Here is a 13,856-nt window from a genome sequence, read left to right as displayed (position 1 = left end):
TGCTCCAATTATTTGAACCTGCTGCCTGTCTCCACATGACTTCATGTGGAGACTAAATGAGTAAATCCATCTGAAGTGACAGAGGACAACAGAGAGGCAGCTTCAGAGACAGATTCAAATGATCACACAGAGACAAAAAAAACGAAAAAAACCCAACAAAAAACATAGAGGGAAAGATTACAGATATTTACTGTTGCGATGCCAAACTAAGCTCTCCTCTTTTTCAGTTCAGTTTTTAAACACTCACCATCAGCATTTAGGAAGAATCTACAAGGACTGATGCAGATGACCTTTCAGGAAATGTGTCTATAGTCAGAGTCAGAGTCAAATTATGTCAGGATATTTGCATAACTGTAGTTCTCTGATTAGCATAAGTGAGTGTCACAATCCACGTGTTACCTGGTGAGACCTCTTCAGGTAATCATCACTGGCTGACACGAGTGTGCCGAGAGGGGCTTGGACCCTCTGAACCATATAATAGCCTGGTATATAATTCCCCACACTTGTTCCAGTAAGCAACCATGTCCTCTTTATCCAGTCTACTCATACCTTCTGTGCAGCAAGATGCTGGAAAAGGCAGAGAAAGGCTACTACTAACTGGTAAACATGATTTTAACAATTCAAGATGAAGAAAAAAAAAATGCCATGTGAATGTTTTATGAGATTAGAGATATGCTCAGATTGCAAGATCTCAAGGATATGCAGTGCGGTTGGTAAACAACCAAAAGTGCCAGCTTTAACTTGTGTTTATTTGCAAGAAAACTCAGTGGAATATTTTTGTCACTTATTGGGGAGTATTTAACGAAGTCATTGAAAGTTTCTATATATATATATATTTTATTTTTTGTCCTTGTTGTTCACAGTTTGAGACCCTCAAGTGACAGCCGGTTGTAAAATGCTCTGGGTAGTATTTTTATCGCATAATGACAATTCACCGGCAACAAATCCATAGGCTATCTTCCGGAATTCCTATTTTAATTTCTGAAGGCTATGCATGCTTGATATATTTACCTGAAGAAAGGTAAGCTCAACCTAGCGCAAATCCCATATTACCTATGCTTTTGTATTAAAGATTTAGACTGTACATCACATCATCATAATAAATAAACCACATCCTTTTACAAACAAACCTAAAGTGCAGTAAAATGTCAACATGATGCAGTCCATGTAGTCAATCTCAGTTTCTGTTCCCTGACATTTGGCTTTATCAAGTTGCCTGGTACAGATCTCTGAACGAAGGCAGTGGCTTACAGTGGAACACTAAAATATTCATGCAGTTTCTTATTGTCATTTAAGGCTAAACATATCTGAAGGGTATGTTACCTGTAGTGTGTATCCAGGTTCACAGTGGAAAGACACCACATTATTCATCTGAAGTCGCTCCCCGACCTTGATACCGTTCATAGGAACAACAGGCTCGGGACAGCTAGTTAGAGAAACGGCTACGGAAAAAGAACAGAGAAAATCCTAAAACTTGAACCTGTGTGTGATTGGAGGCATGGGAGGGGGGGGGGGGGGGGGGGGGGCGCAATTTTCTCACTTACTTTTATACTCCAGTCTGAATCCGGCAGCTGACACGCTAATATCTGAGAAGAAGTGGAGGTAGAGCTGGTTGGAGGTGCTGTTGAGCAGAGCTGGGACTGTTGTGCCTTTGGGGAAAAGATTAACAGTGGAGTTTAGCAATGGTATCTCCTCGATAGGCCGACCAGAACTAACAGCATAAGCCAACGGCAAATCACTGAAAAGCCACTTCTTTTTACCATCCGCTGACTTCAGTTTCTGTGTGTGTGTGTGTGTGTGTGTGTGTGTGTGTGTGTGTGTGTGTGTGTGTGTGTGTGTGTGTGTGTGTGTGTGTGTGTGTGTGTGTGTGTGTGCGTGTGTCTCAGTGCGTTTGAGAAGGGTGGAGAATGTCAACCGATGAATATAGATGCATTACAATATTCAGAAAGCAGTTGTGTGATGGATGAGCATTTTGATATGTATTATAGTGATAGAAAGCTGAATGAAATCAAAAAATAAGCACTAACAGGTGCATTTTTTTTTCTTTAGATGTGACCAACAGCATTTTTGTTTGTTTGTTTGTTCTTAAAGCTCAGATTCACGAGTCTGACATTTCTCTCTCATGTCTTTACTTCAGGGCACATCTAACATTTACCTGTCTTGTACCAAGCACAAACACAAACATACACTGCACTGAGAAAGAAAAAAAAAAAAAAAAAAACCTTTGTACAAATATAATAAGATCCTGCCCAGGGAGGATCACATGAGATTTTTCCCACAACTGAGGCCAGGTGCTTTTGTGTTTACTAAATTGAATCTCGCAAAGTTACAACACAAACTGAGCCAAATTAATCACCTATTTTTAGTACTTTAATTGTTCGGTTAACAAAAACAAGAACCGTTCCAAGTTGTAGTTTCTGCTCTGTGAAAGTTGTTAAGACGAATGTGCTGGCTTTTGGCAGGTGCACATGTCTGAATGAACCGTTTCACATCCAAGATGCACGAAAGTAGAAGACACACGCACATACACACACACACACACGGTATCCAGCAATACCTGAGAAGCTGCCAAGCATGGTGTCTGTGTTGTCTCCTCCATCGAATACCTCCAGCGAGTCCCAGTTCTGCTCAGTGACAAAGCTGATTACCTGGATCTGAGACGGGGCAGCAACAGTGGACGGGGCAGGAGAACACAGTTAATGAAAAGGACAAATAAAACCTACAAAAAGAAGGACAGAGCTGAGGAAACCCATCATTGATGTTGGGGTCAAGAAAAGTTGGTCGGCTGCAAATCAAAATGTGCTTTTAATGAGATTAATGACTTGGAGAGGACATTAAAAAGATTTATCGGTAAATGGAACAGTGAAAGACTACAAGGCATGGTGCTTTGGCTGCCGAATGATCTCAGCTTACATGTGGCAGGCACTGATACTTCTGTTTTTAGAAAACAAAGGCTCTTGTGGGCAAAACAAAACCACATAATCAAAAATACTTATATCAAATGAGTTTCACCCAAGAAAAAAGATAACAATACAAAATTACACATTTTACTTGAAGTTTATAAAAGGGGAGATTTAAAGATGGCAAAACTACCTTAAAACAAAATTGAATAGGACTTTAACTAAAATTTTAACTTGTTTTCAAAGGTTCACTGGAAATACACTGGTTCACTGATGAGTACTGCATTTCATATTTTAAAAATTATGACCATCAGAGCCATCTTAAAAAAGGGTATCCATTTTTATTTAAAATCAGAAAGTCAGTATTTGGATTTTAAAGTCCACTTTATTCTCGGAGGCATTTCTTTTCATTTTTTGGGGTAGCTTTATACCTAATCCTCTATTGTAACAGACCAACAGTTGAGTAGAATTTGTCTACTGTTAACAGGAGACTCTGGGTGGGGGAAGGGAAACACAACCTTCAAAATACATAAATAGTTATTCACATCAACACAGTTGGCCATGTCACAGATTTGCTCTTTAATTCTGACCCCCCAAAAAATATCCTCATAAAAAAACAAAGTCACATTGCCAGAATATTTCTGAATTACATGGCATCATCTACTTGACATTTCTCCAAAATAGTCTTGTCTGAAATCTATTCAATCATGCAGCATTCTGTTTCCTCCATATTTTTTCCCCATTCTCTAGCTGCACCTCCTTCACTGTTCCCTCTCACATTCATTCCTCTGCCCTCTCCTCCGCCTCTCATGGTTATAGATCGGATATGTGCCAATTAAAGGGGCTGTAGGGGCTCTGGTGCACTGGGCTCCTGGGGAGACGAGGCAGATCACAGATTGATCTTTCATTAGAGGGCCGCGGCAAATGTGCCAGCGAGGCACCTCGCTCCTTTAAGTTCTCTCCGAGATCGTGACACTCCAATCTAAAGTGTTTCTGGTTGCTGGTACAAGGGAGCAACGGTGAGTGTGCAAGAGAGACCAGCGAAACAAGATGACGGTGGGAAAAAAAGTGAGAAGAAGTGATGGGGGTGATTGTACACTTTTAGACACACAGCAGGAAAATCTCTGTCGTGTACACTTTGCGTTTCGTTAACACTGGCAGTGACTCAGTGGCGTTGTCAACACAAGCTTACATCTGTGATCCAAAGGACATAAACTGTCACAGTTAGAATTATATACTGCTGAGGGTGATGCTGTTTGATTTCCAGGGGAATTACATACAGTCGGCCCGAGGTTTACTCAACCCGCCAGCTATTGTACTGTTAGTGTGACGAACAGCATGCTAAGTGTGCTTGTGGGCCATCCTGTGTATTTGACCTGCAAGGACAGTCAGCTGAGGTGGGGGAGCTAATAGCTGAGGGACGCCACTGAAGTCATTAACCAGGGAGGCTGAAGCATAAGCCTAAAAACTTTCTGTCAGGCAACATCCGCAGGGACCCCAACAATGCTCCGAGACGTTTCACAACACACGCATCAGCGGACAAGAGTATGCAAAAGAAATTCATTTCCAAGAAAGACAAGTAAAATAATTGAAAAAGCAATTACATACAAATTGATTTAGGGTTGTAAAATCTTAAGTTTCTTTTACGTTAATCTGGGAAATTAAATTTTGAGCTTCTGTAAAGTCAACAGAAAATCACTTAGCTGCTCCCCCTGTACTGAGAGAAGTATAAACACGATAGCTTGACATAGTACAAGGTAGCTCTATTAATTAAACTGAAAACTTACAACACAAAGCTTATTATCAAAACACGAAGAGCCGACACAAAACGGCTATAGAGTCTAATCAGCTTTACATGAAGGGGAATATTATGGCACAGCCTTGAAGAGTGACGATAAAAATAATAAGACAGATTATTAAGAAAAAAATAAACAACAGTGAAATAAATGTCTTCAATCAGCTCTTATTTTCTCCTGTTAAGCATGTAAGAGGAGCTGAAAGGGCCAAAAAGCTGGTCTTATGTGGTACTGTGTCTTACAATAAGAAGGTTTTGCAGACGCAGTGTGATTTTTGGGAAGAAGAACGGCTACAAAGAACCAATAGCAAAGCAAGAAAAGATGAAAACATCATAGCAACACTAGAATCAGAATTATAGGAGGTAAAATGTTGAAATCCATCCACATTCTCCATCGACCTTTAATGAATATCTCTAACGTCAGGAGGTTTTAAAACAAGAAACACAATTTAATAGTCTGTACATATGTGGGACAAAACGATTCTTTCCCTGGTTGTAGTGAAACTGAGAACAGGATGTTCTTTTTCTTGAACCTGCCTTTGATTTTACAAATCAGACATCCAACCGACATGTTGAAAGCAGCAACTGTTCCACCAACCTGGATTCCTGATCCTTCAGGAACGGTGATCTTCCACACACAGTTGAGGCTGTTAAGGTAAGGCTCGGGAAAGCCAGGAGAAAGGATGGTGCCAATCCGATGAGTCAGATTACCTCCACATGGAACTGTGGAATAAAAAGAAAAAAGGCTGAATGCTCATTCACATTCATCATGTACACAAAGTACCAGAGATACAAATTCAAGTTTTAAAGATGCTCAGGGTCTCTCCGTTTTATTTCCACGTGATCAAATTTTCAGATTCAAGAAATTCAAATCAAGACCTGAATGAAAAAAAAAAACACCCATCACCGTCCATCTGGCCGTGCGAGTACACAAACAAACATTACAGCATCCATAACGAGGAGAACGTTCCCAGACTTCACATATTCTCTTCCCAGCTTGTCATGTGCAGTTCACATCTGGTGACAGCAGAGGAACATCTGCTTCAGCTGTATACCGTGTGTGAGAGAATATGTCTTTGTATATACATGTTGAAATCTCCATGTCTGTGTGTGTGTGTGTGTGTGTGTGTGTGTGTGTGTGTGTGTGTGTGTGTGTGTGTATTTGCGACCCTGAGCAGTTCCAGCCACCTGCGGTACTGCATGGCTGAATCTCACTGTATCGCTGCCGCCGACGGCTGACAGCCCACATCTGTGTCAAGACGGAAGTTTGACACTCAAGGACTCAAGTGGAGGAGCAACAGAGGCAGGCTTGGAAGGAATACGAGTGAAACCACAAACTAATAAAAACCAAGAAAGAGAACGCCAGACAAGAAAAAGCTTCCAAGCAGTGTGTGTATAAGACTTTTTCACGCCTTACCTATACAGCTGGGTATAGAGCTGTTCCACTGTGCCAGGGCATTGGGAACTGTTAAACATTCAATGGCACTTGGCCCCTCGAGCACGTAACCCGGGCTGCACTCGAAGCGGACCACTGCACCCACTGCAAAGTTGCTACCCATGCGGCGGCCATTGCGGGGCTCCGGGACCGAGCTGCACTGGGTGGCACTGGTCCGTGGGACAGCTGTGGAGATAGAGAGAGAGGGGTGATAGGGGGTGGGGTGGTGTGTGTCATTACCGGTGATCACCGCATGATGGTGGGTCAATAATCTGTGAATTTCCAGGGAAATCACAGTTTTTGACCTCTGAAAGTTTTAAAGCGTACATAAAGAACTGACAACGAATGACTTTCCCACGGTGAATCGTGCCACTTGATCAGTTGAGTGAAGACATGAGGTGTGCCAGTGTGATCAAAGTGCTTCAAAAGTTACACCTTAGAAGTCCTTCAGGTTACTTACAATAAAGAAACGGAAAAAAAAAAATATATATATATATATATCTGAAGCAACTGTCATCAATGATACAGTGCATTGTTCAAGGAAAGCTACAATTCACAGTACAAGTTATAGAGAAGAACAGGAGAGCTTAAACGCAACCTCTTCATGAGAGCACAACACACACGCACGTACGCACAGCTGAAACCACGGCTGAAGGTGAATCCTTCCGAAATCACTCAGCAAGTCATCTATTATGAAGGGAGACTGGGGCTGTTCGAACTGAGGGATTCCAAAAGAAAGTAGGCAGTGGACGTGTGTGTGTGTGTGTGTGTGTGTGTGTGTGTGTGTGTGTGTGTGTGTGTGTGTGTGTGTGTGTGTGTGTGTGTGTGTGTGTGTGTGTGTGTGTGTGCTTCGCACTCACCCTGGTAAACCAGATGGAATCCTCTGGAGCTGGATTGGCCTTTGGAGGTAAAGCGGATCAGGATTTGGTTGGAGGTTGCCAATGGCAAGGACTCGCCTGAGAAGGAGGCAGTTAAAAACAGATAAACCAGTTAGAGACACAGTTTGAAATGTTTTCAGCCAAGTTGTGCCTTCAGTTTATTTCTGTGTGGGTACATACAGATGTTTCTCGGTACCTAATTGCCATCTAATCACCCACGGCGTGAACAAGCATATTACTACTTTCTTTAATGTGCATCCCTGGAACTATCTCTTGAACATCAAGAGCCGATTGGATGGAAGTGGACACATTGTAAATTTGTGAATATGGACATATTTATACGTGTTGTTCATGCACTGCATTGCAGGTAAGTGCAAAATAGGCGTGAACTCAATCTGGCTGAAACCTGCTCGTTGACGTCATATTTCCGCAGAACCTAAAGCACTCTTAGGATTACCACCATCTGTGATGCATTTCAGTTATTTAGATTAGTCTAATATTTTAGCCTCATGTTTATCTTCAGTGCTTGTGGGATTTACAATGCTTTGCATCAGGTATGATGTGAATATTATCACTGAGAGCATCATGTTGTGGGCACAGCTGAGCCTCAGACTGCAGTCTGCCTCGACTGACCGCTGTCCTGAGAGCTTCCAAACCACTTCCCATCAGCACGCAAGTCTCACTCCGTCATATCTTGTCCCCCCCGCAATAAGTTTGATTTGAAGTATTTACAAAGTCGGGTTAATCTCTGTGCCCTTTCCCAGCTTCACTTTTCCAACTCTCATTGAAAATTGTAGCTCACAACAGTCCTCCAATTAACTTGCTGGAGAATCTGCAGCTGGTTTAAAATCATGCTGCAAGATCTTCAAATGCCATAAAAACCAGCTGCAGAGACCATGCTTCCCACACCGACGACAGCTGGGTGAGAAATACAGAAGCAAATTCCTTGCCTGCTGTGTAAGGCCCGACTACAATCGAATTATTGCAGGATACTGTGAGAAGCAGGACTCTCGGATCAGCTGTCAAAAATCCAAGACCAAAGGTAACCAAGCTTTCTTGTAACTCAGGCCCTGTTTACAAGACAACGATTACGAGTCTATCCGCAAAACTTTCTTCACGTTTGGGGGGTTCGTTTACACCGCACCAGTGTGCGGATGCACTGTATCCGCAGCTTTTTTAATCCCGCTCCCAAGGTGGAAAGTTTCTTTCACGGCGGCTAATCCAGCTGGAGGCTATTTAGCGTGTTACTGCGCGTGAGCGTCTCTCCCCCTCCCTTCCCCTTCCATCCATTGTTAACAAAAATGGCGACCCGCAGTGGTATGACTCGCGGTTAGTATTGTAGTTTTATCGTCCATATCAGTAGTTTTATAGTTGAGACTCACTTCTAATAGCATCTGATGCGTCATCAGTCCATGCGGATGTCGGGTGCTCACCATTTTCCCCATATTTATAGCATATTCTTCTCTGCACACATGTCTGTGTGGTTTCATTACAAAATCAAGCAACGCGCCCTCCCATGGCCCGGCAAACTAACTACATTTTTGTTCCTGGGTCCGCTGCTGCAGTGAAAACACACTCCTTTTTGTTGTTGTTTTTTAACGGATTAGGTGTTGCACGTAAACAGGGCCTCAAAAGTTTTCAAACATTTCGGTTTAAATATGCCGCCTGGGCTTTCTTCCAAGTTGAGAAGACGTTGTACACCATTGCTACAATCATTGGCGTTTCGAGACCCCCCGGGGGCCCTGTGCAAAAAGGACTATGGGGCCTCCCAACCCCAGAATTATGATGGATGAAGCCCAGGACGACGGATCAGTAAAGAAATACTTTATTAAATAATTAGCATATGAGATAAATAATGAATAACTATCTAAACTGAAAGCAAAATTTACATTAAATATATAAAGGCCAGAAAAACAAACACAACTGAAATATGCAAAATTTTAAGGATGATAAAAATGCAACCAAGCAAAAAAAAAAAAAAACATAAATACTCAACATTTGAAATATGTATCAAATAATTAATGAACACACACACTTTCTGAATGTGTCTAGAAAAAATTTAATTCACTCCACTTTTTTTTCTGGTGCTTGGTGGATGACTGGGCGTTTGGGACAAAGTGTCTGGGACTAACTTTTTTATAATGTAACACACATAGCTTACACACCCTCACTTACCACTATCATGTTTTTTTTCTTATCATGCTCTTCTTGTTTTTCTTTTCTTTTTGTTTCATGTGCCCTGAGAGATTTGTCTGCTTAATTTTTTCGGTTTGTTTGACAACAAGGACTGCACCCTGACACAGGTAGTAGTGGGGCCCCATTAGGGAGGTTCCCGATGTGTCATTGACATGTGTCCAGGGGTTTCAAGTTGTGTCGCTGATATCTGCCGTCTGTCGGGGCCCCCTGCTGGAAACTAGCCAGTGACAACTCTGAAAGGGCCCCATGCGGGGGATTTTCAATGCGCTGTCGTTGCAGTATCGAAAGCACTATTTTGTCATTGAAGTTGACTAATGTCAGCTGTCCCTCTGGGCCCCCTTTAGCTCGGGGCCCTCGGCAATTGCCTGTGTTGCCTACCCCGTTGTGATGCCTCTGGCTACAATAACAGCCAGTCTCTTACTTTCCTCATCAGCGCATTCTGTAATTACACCCAAGGACAACCCCCATGATATCTCCACTGTGGTGGAGCATTTGTTGACTGACACAGAACATGATACAATGTGTGTGCATCTTTGTCTCTGCCTCTGGGTTTTGTTTTTTGTTTTTTTTCCCAGTAGTGCTGCTGACTGACTCTCTGCAGTGAGTCTCATTACTCTGTGTCTGCTTGCTGTCACACTGTCGTGGGAGGCAGACGTGCTTAACCCCAGAGGCAACATCTGTGTGTGAGTGTTTGTTAGACTCTTCTGGCTATCTACCCCCCCCACTCTGAAGGAGGATTTCTGTACCTTTAAATACACGGCATCCAATAGCGCAGTTTTTCTAATGCGTCGTCATCACGATTGTTCGAGTTCCACTGTCGGGGCCCCCAAAGACCTGCTGGGTAGTTTATTAAAGGAAGCACTAGCTGTGTGCTGCCATGGTGACAGTGTTTCATAATTTGCAGTGCAGGGCAGGTTTTCATCCAGATAGATCAAACATGTGTCAGCATGCAACTTATCAAGTCTTTGGCCTTTTTCCAGCTCCAAACTACTTTGCCCTTAAAATGATCTTCTACGCCGGCACACGGGGGACTCACAAGGACAGATTAGTGTTCGGCTGGAGGTCAGCGGTTACATTTCAGTGGAAGTAGTTGGTTCGGTTACAGCAGTCGTGGGGAACAATGTCAAAGTTGAATGCCCCCGCTGTTAAATGATGACTGCAACAAGTTTCAAGTTAAAAGGAGTTAACCACCCTGGAGCGAGACAAGAAGTGAATTTTATGCTTTATGGATACATGTACAGCATGTCGGTGGTCAAAAAAAAAAAGAAGTAGCAAATGCTTATTAGCAATAAAAGTGGTCAAACTTTAATGGACTTCCAGGTCACACTTAAAATGATGGTCACTGGAGGGACAATTGCTTTCTTCAGCCTCCTTTTTCTCAAATCAGTTAAGAAATTAGCATTTAGATAACCCTCCAAGATTTTGGGATTCTCTAATAATGTTCTTGTCTGCATTATGTCTCTTTTCTAATTCCCACATTTTATCGTTCACCTACTTTCCTCTGCCTTACTTATTCCATCCAGTTTGTCACCACTGCATCTAATATTTCACATTCATTGCGTTTTCTTCCCAGAAAGCGCGATTTCCCTCACTAGACATGACAGTAATAAAAAACATACTGTCAAATGTCTTCCTGAGACGGGGTTAATGTGATGTTCTTTTCAAGGTCAGCATAATCACAGCAAACTGCCTTGTGTGTTGACAACTGTGATTTACCATGCATTGCAAATATTATCCTGGCAGTAAGTAAAACGCTTATTACCTGACAGTAGATTTACTGTACATGATGACAGTAATTTAGACAGGATGGGCCATATTCTTGTCAAAATGAGACAATGATAGATTTTATTTAACACACAATGGAGAATTTCTGCAAATACAACAGCATAATCATATAATGTTCTCTAAATGTGGATTAGTACTATTTGGTAGAATAATCTGGTTGAGCCCAATTCCTGCTGGTTGTGCACTAGTTAGGCACTTTGTGGGTTCAAACACTCCGCAACGCCTGGTTAGACCGGCCTGTGAACCTACAGCCAGGTGTCCGCAGCTAATATAACGTCCTGTTTATTGAGCTGTAAACGGGGTTTTCTCGGGCTGCTCTGGACACAAACCAAAGTAATCATTTTGCTTTTGTCGAGCCACGGGGCCGAGACGGGCCGAGATGGAAGACTGCCCGAAACTCACAGCCCTTTTCGTTCCAAGGTTGAACCTAACCGAAACGAGCTTTTCCTTCCCTAGTAGATATTATATTCACCACTCAACATAACGCAACATAAATTATGGATCCATATTTTTGCTTCCTGCTTGCTAACCTTCTTTCCCATTCACATTTTCTATATGTGGTTATATATGCTGTACTATTCATATATGTGTATAAAGAAATATGCCTTTAAAAGTAGTCCAATGTTCATACAAAGTACAACTTGATCGTTGTTTTGAGATAAACTATCCAAGTGTTCAAGCAAGTATCGGATTGAAATCAGCAGAAATGTGATAAATCAGGTAACAAACCTAAATAAACTTTAGCCTTAACAGTGTTTGCATACTTTTCCTCACCATTCTACATCCTCTCATTTCATAAAAATGCACCATGAATGCTGTTGTTACATAGCATTGATTAGCTACACACACAAAAAAAAAACATTCCAGCAATTTGTGACAGTAAGAGGCCATCTTTTCTGAGCCTATTTGAGATAATTACTGCCTGTTGTGTCATAAAAACTAAAAAGATGATCCATGCGTGCACAGGGCCCATCCAGCTGTTTCAGTGATTTCAGAAGTAGGGAGTTGAGAGTGCCGCATGGATAAATGACTTTATGCTGATGAATGCGGTTGCTTGTCTATGAAACTCCATGTGCCGATATCTCGACTTTTGGCAGGAGCGTTAAGGTAATACCAATTTAAATGTAGGTACATGCTCCCCCAGTCTGTCTGCTGCTTTGTCATCCCAGTGACTCTTTAAGTAGTTGTTGTCACTATTGGATTGTGTCACAGCTCACTGAAGCCCACCTGCAGCTCTGACAGCTCTGCCTGTGTCAGCAATTTGTCTCTGAGTTTAAGTGGATGCTTATGAAGGAGAAAAGGCCAAAACAACAATTAATTTAGTGCTTGCATGTCAGACGTAATGCCCGGGAGATCCAGTAGACAAATTGCATTTGCTTATATGACATAAGTTGGTGTGGAAACATATAAAAACATAAAAAAGCAGGCAGGTGTACATGAATCCTTGCAGAACCAGAAAGAGTGAAAGTTACATTTCAAATCAATCATGAGGACAACTGATATATGTGGTAACATTTGGTTCAATCCATCGCCTTTTTAGCTTGAAATACTGCAATGTCTCTGATTTTGGTCAGGTTGACACTGATTTTCCAGGGAGATTCAAGGATTGCTCTGTATAGGGTAAAGATCTCTGAATTAATTTGAAGATTCCTCTATTAGTTTGAAAAAATGTCAATGGCCTTGGTCAAAAATTGTTCTTCAAACATGCTTTTATAAAACATGGAGCCTTCTGGAGCTCTCAGGTCTTCAGGTAGAGGCCTGTTAGTCATCACTATAGTTGGAACAAAAGCCCACGATGAGACATCCTTTTATTACCGCAGCCCACGTCGATCTGTGGGCAGTCTGTAATGTCAACATGCTCAAAAGTAAACTTAAAACATACCTTTTGAAACCAGGCTTTTGATTTCTATTTACTTATTTGATAACTCTGGTTTTACTGATTTTTGCAGAGACTGGTTTAAACTATATATTTTCTTTTTCTTATATTTGATTAGTGGTGTTGACAATTTTCATTGTTATTTATAGATTTATTTCATTCATTCATACATTCATGTTTCATTACAATATATTTGGTTTCCGATCCTCTTAATTCTTCACGCTGGCTCTAGTGTTTCTTGAGTGTCTCAAGTACAAATATCAGATTTATTTACTTTTTGTTGAATTTATTTTGAAGCTAATGTGAGTTGATTGGTAGGTAGGTGGGTAGTTAGGTAGGTAAATAGGTTGATTGACTGATCGATGGATCAATATCATGCTTGAGCAAAGTTTTCAGTAAAAAGCTCTTCCTTTAATTCTCTGTGGTTTGATGCCTGCTTCAAAACTATCATCAGCAGCTTTAGAAAGCTCTGCATATTTATGGGTATTTGAGTGTTTGGATGAGTGCGTTTCTGTTGAAATACCTGTGTGTGCTCCAGACAATGAGCTGAGGACTCGGGAGTGTTGTGTTGCTCCATCATAAACCTCCACAATGTCATTCAGAGCTGTCTGGAAGAAGGCGAATTGACTGAAGACCACTGAAAAAGATTTTGGGAAAAAAAATGACATCAGAGCCCTGAAATTAGCGAAAATTATTGACAGCAACAGCCCCACAGAAAGTGGTGTATGCATGCAAAAGAATATCATCAACACCAATTTCAATCAAAATGTGTTATTTAAAGCAGGGCGGATAATACCACCAGTTGTGACAACACAACCCAAAACTGATATTACAAGCGAGATCAGCAATGCTGCCTGGGCTTGATGGCTTGTCAGTACATGAAAGGCTTCGCAATGACAGCCAATCTGTTGTACAATGCACAGCTAAAGCTCCTGTATAGAGCTTTCATCCTTTCCACCCATCCATTTCTCCTGCCATAGCACAAACACAT

At 41.6% G+C, this 13,856-nt stretch overlaps 1 protein-coding gene across 1 annotated transcript in view; it reads right to left on the bottom strand.

The window, feature by feature from the left end:
- Positions 1–13,856, bottom strand: part of csmd2 (CUB and Sushi multiple domains 2) — a gene marked incomplete at both ends in the record, with an annotated part of 235,010 nt that overhangs the window by 47,453 nt on the left and 173,701 nt on the right. Inside the window, 7 exons of the mRNA XM_080515674.1 lie at positions 1,324–1,442; positions 1,545–1,649; positions 2,558–2,654; positions 5,294–5,418; positions 6,113–6,316; positions 6,991–7,086; positions 13,389–13,502. Of these exons, the coding sequence (XP_080371800.1) occupies positions 1,324–1,442; positions 1,545–1,649; positions 2,558–2,654; positions 5,294–5,418; positions 6,113–6,316; positions 6,991–7,086; positions 13,389–13,502 (860 nt within the window). The remainder of the gene's footprint in view (positions 1–1,323; positions 1,443–1,544; positions 1,650–2,557; positions 2,655–5,293; positions 5,419–6,112; positions 6,317–6,990; positions 7,087–13,388; positions 13,503–13,856) is intronic.

The sequence above is a fragment of the Blennius ocellaris genome (assembly GCF_963422515.1).
Source record: "Blennius ocellaris genome assembly, chromosome: 20".
Lineage (NCBI taxonomy): Eukaryota > Metazoa > Chordata > Actinopteri > Blenniiformes > Blenniidae > Blennius > Blennius ocellaris.
Note: the sequence above shows the minus strand (reverse complement) of the source record. Positions and strands in the feature narration are given on the sequence as shown.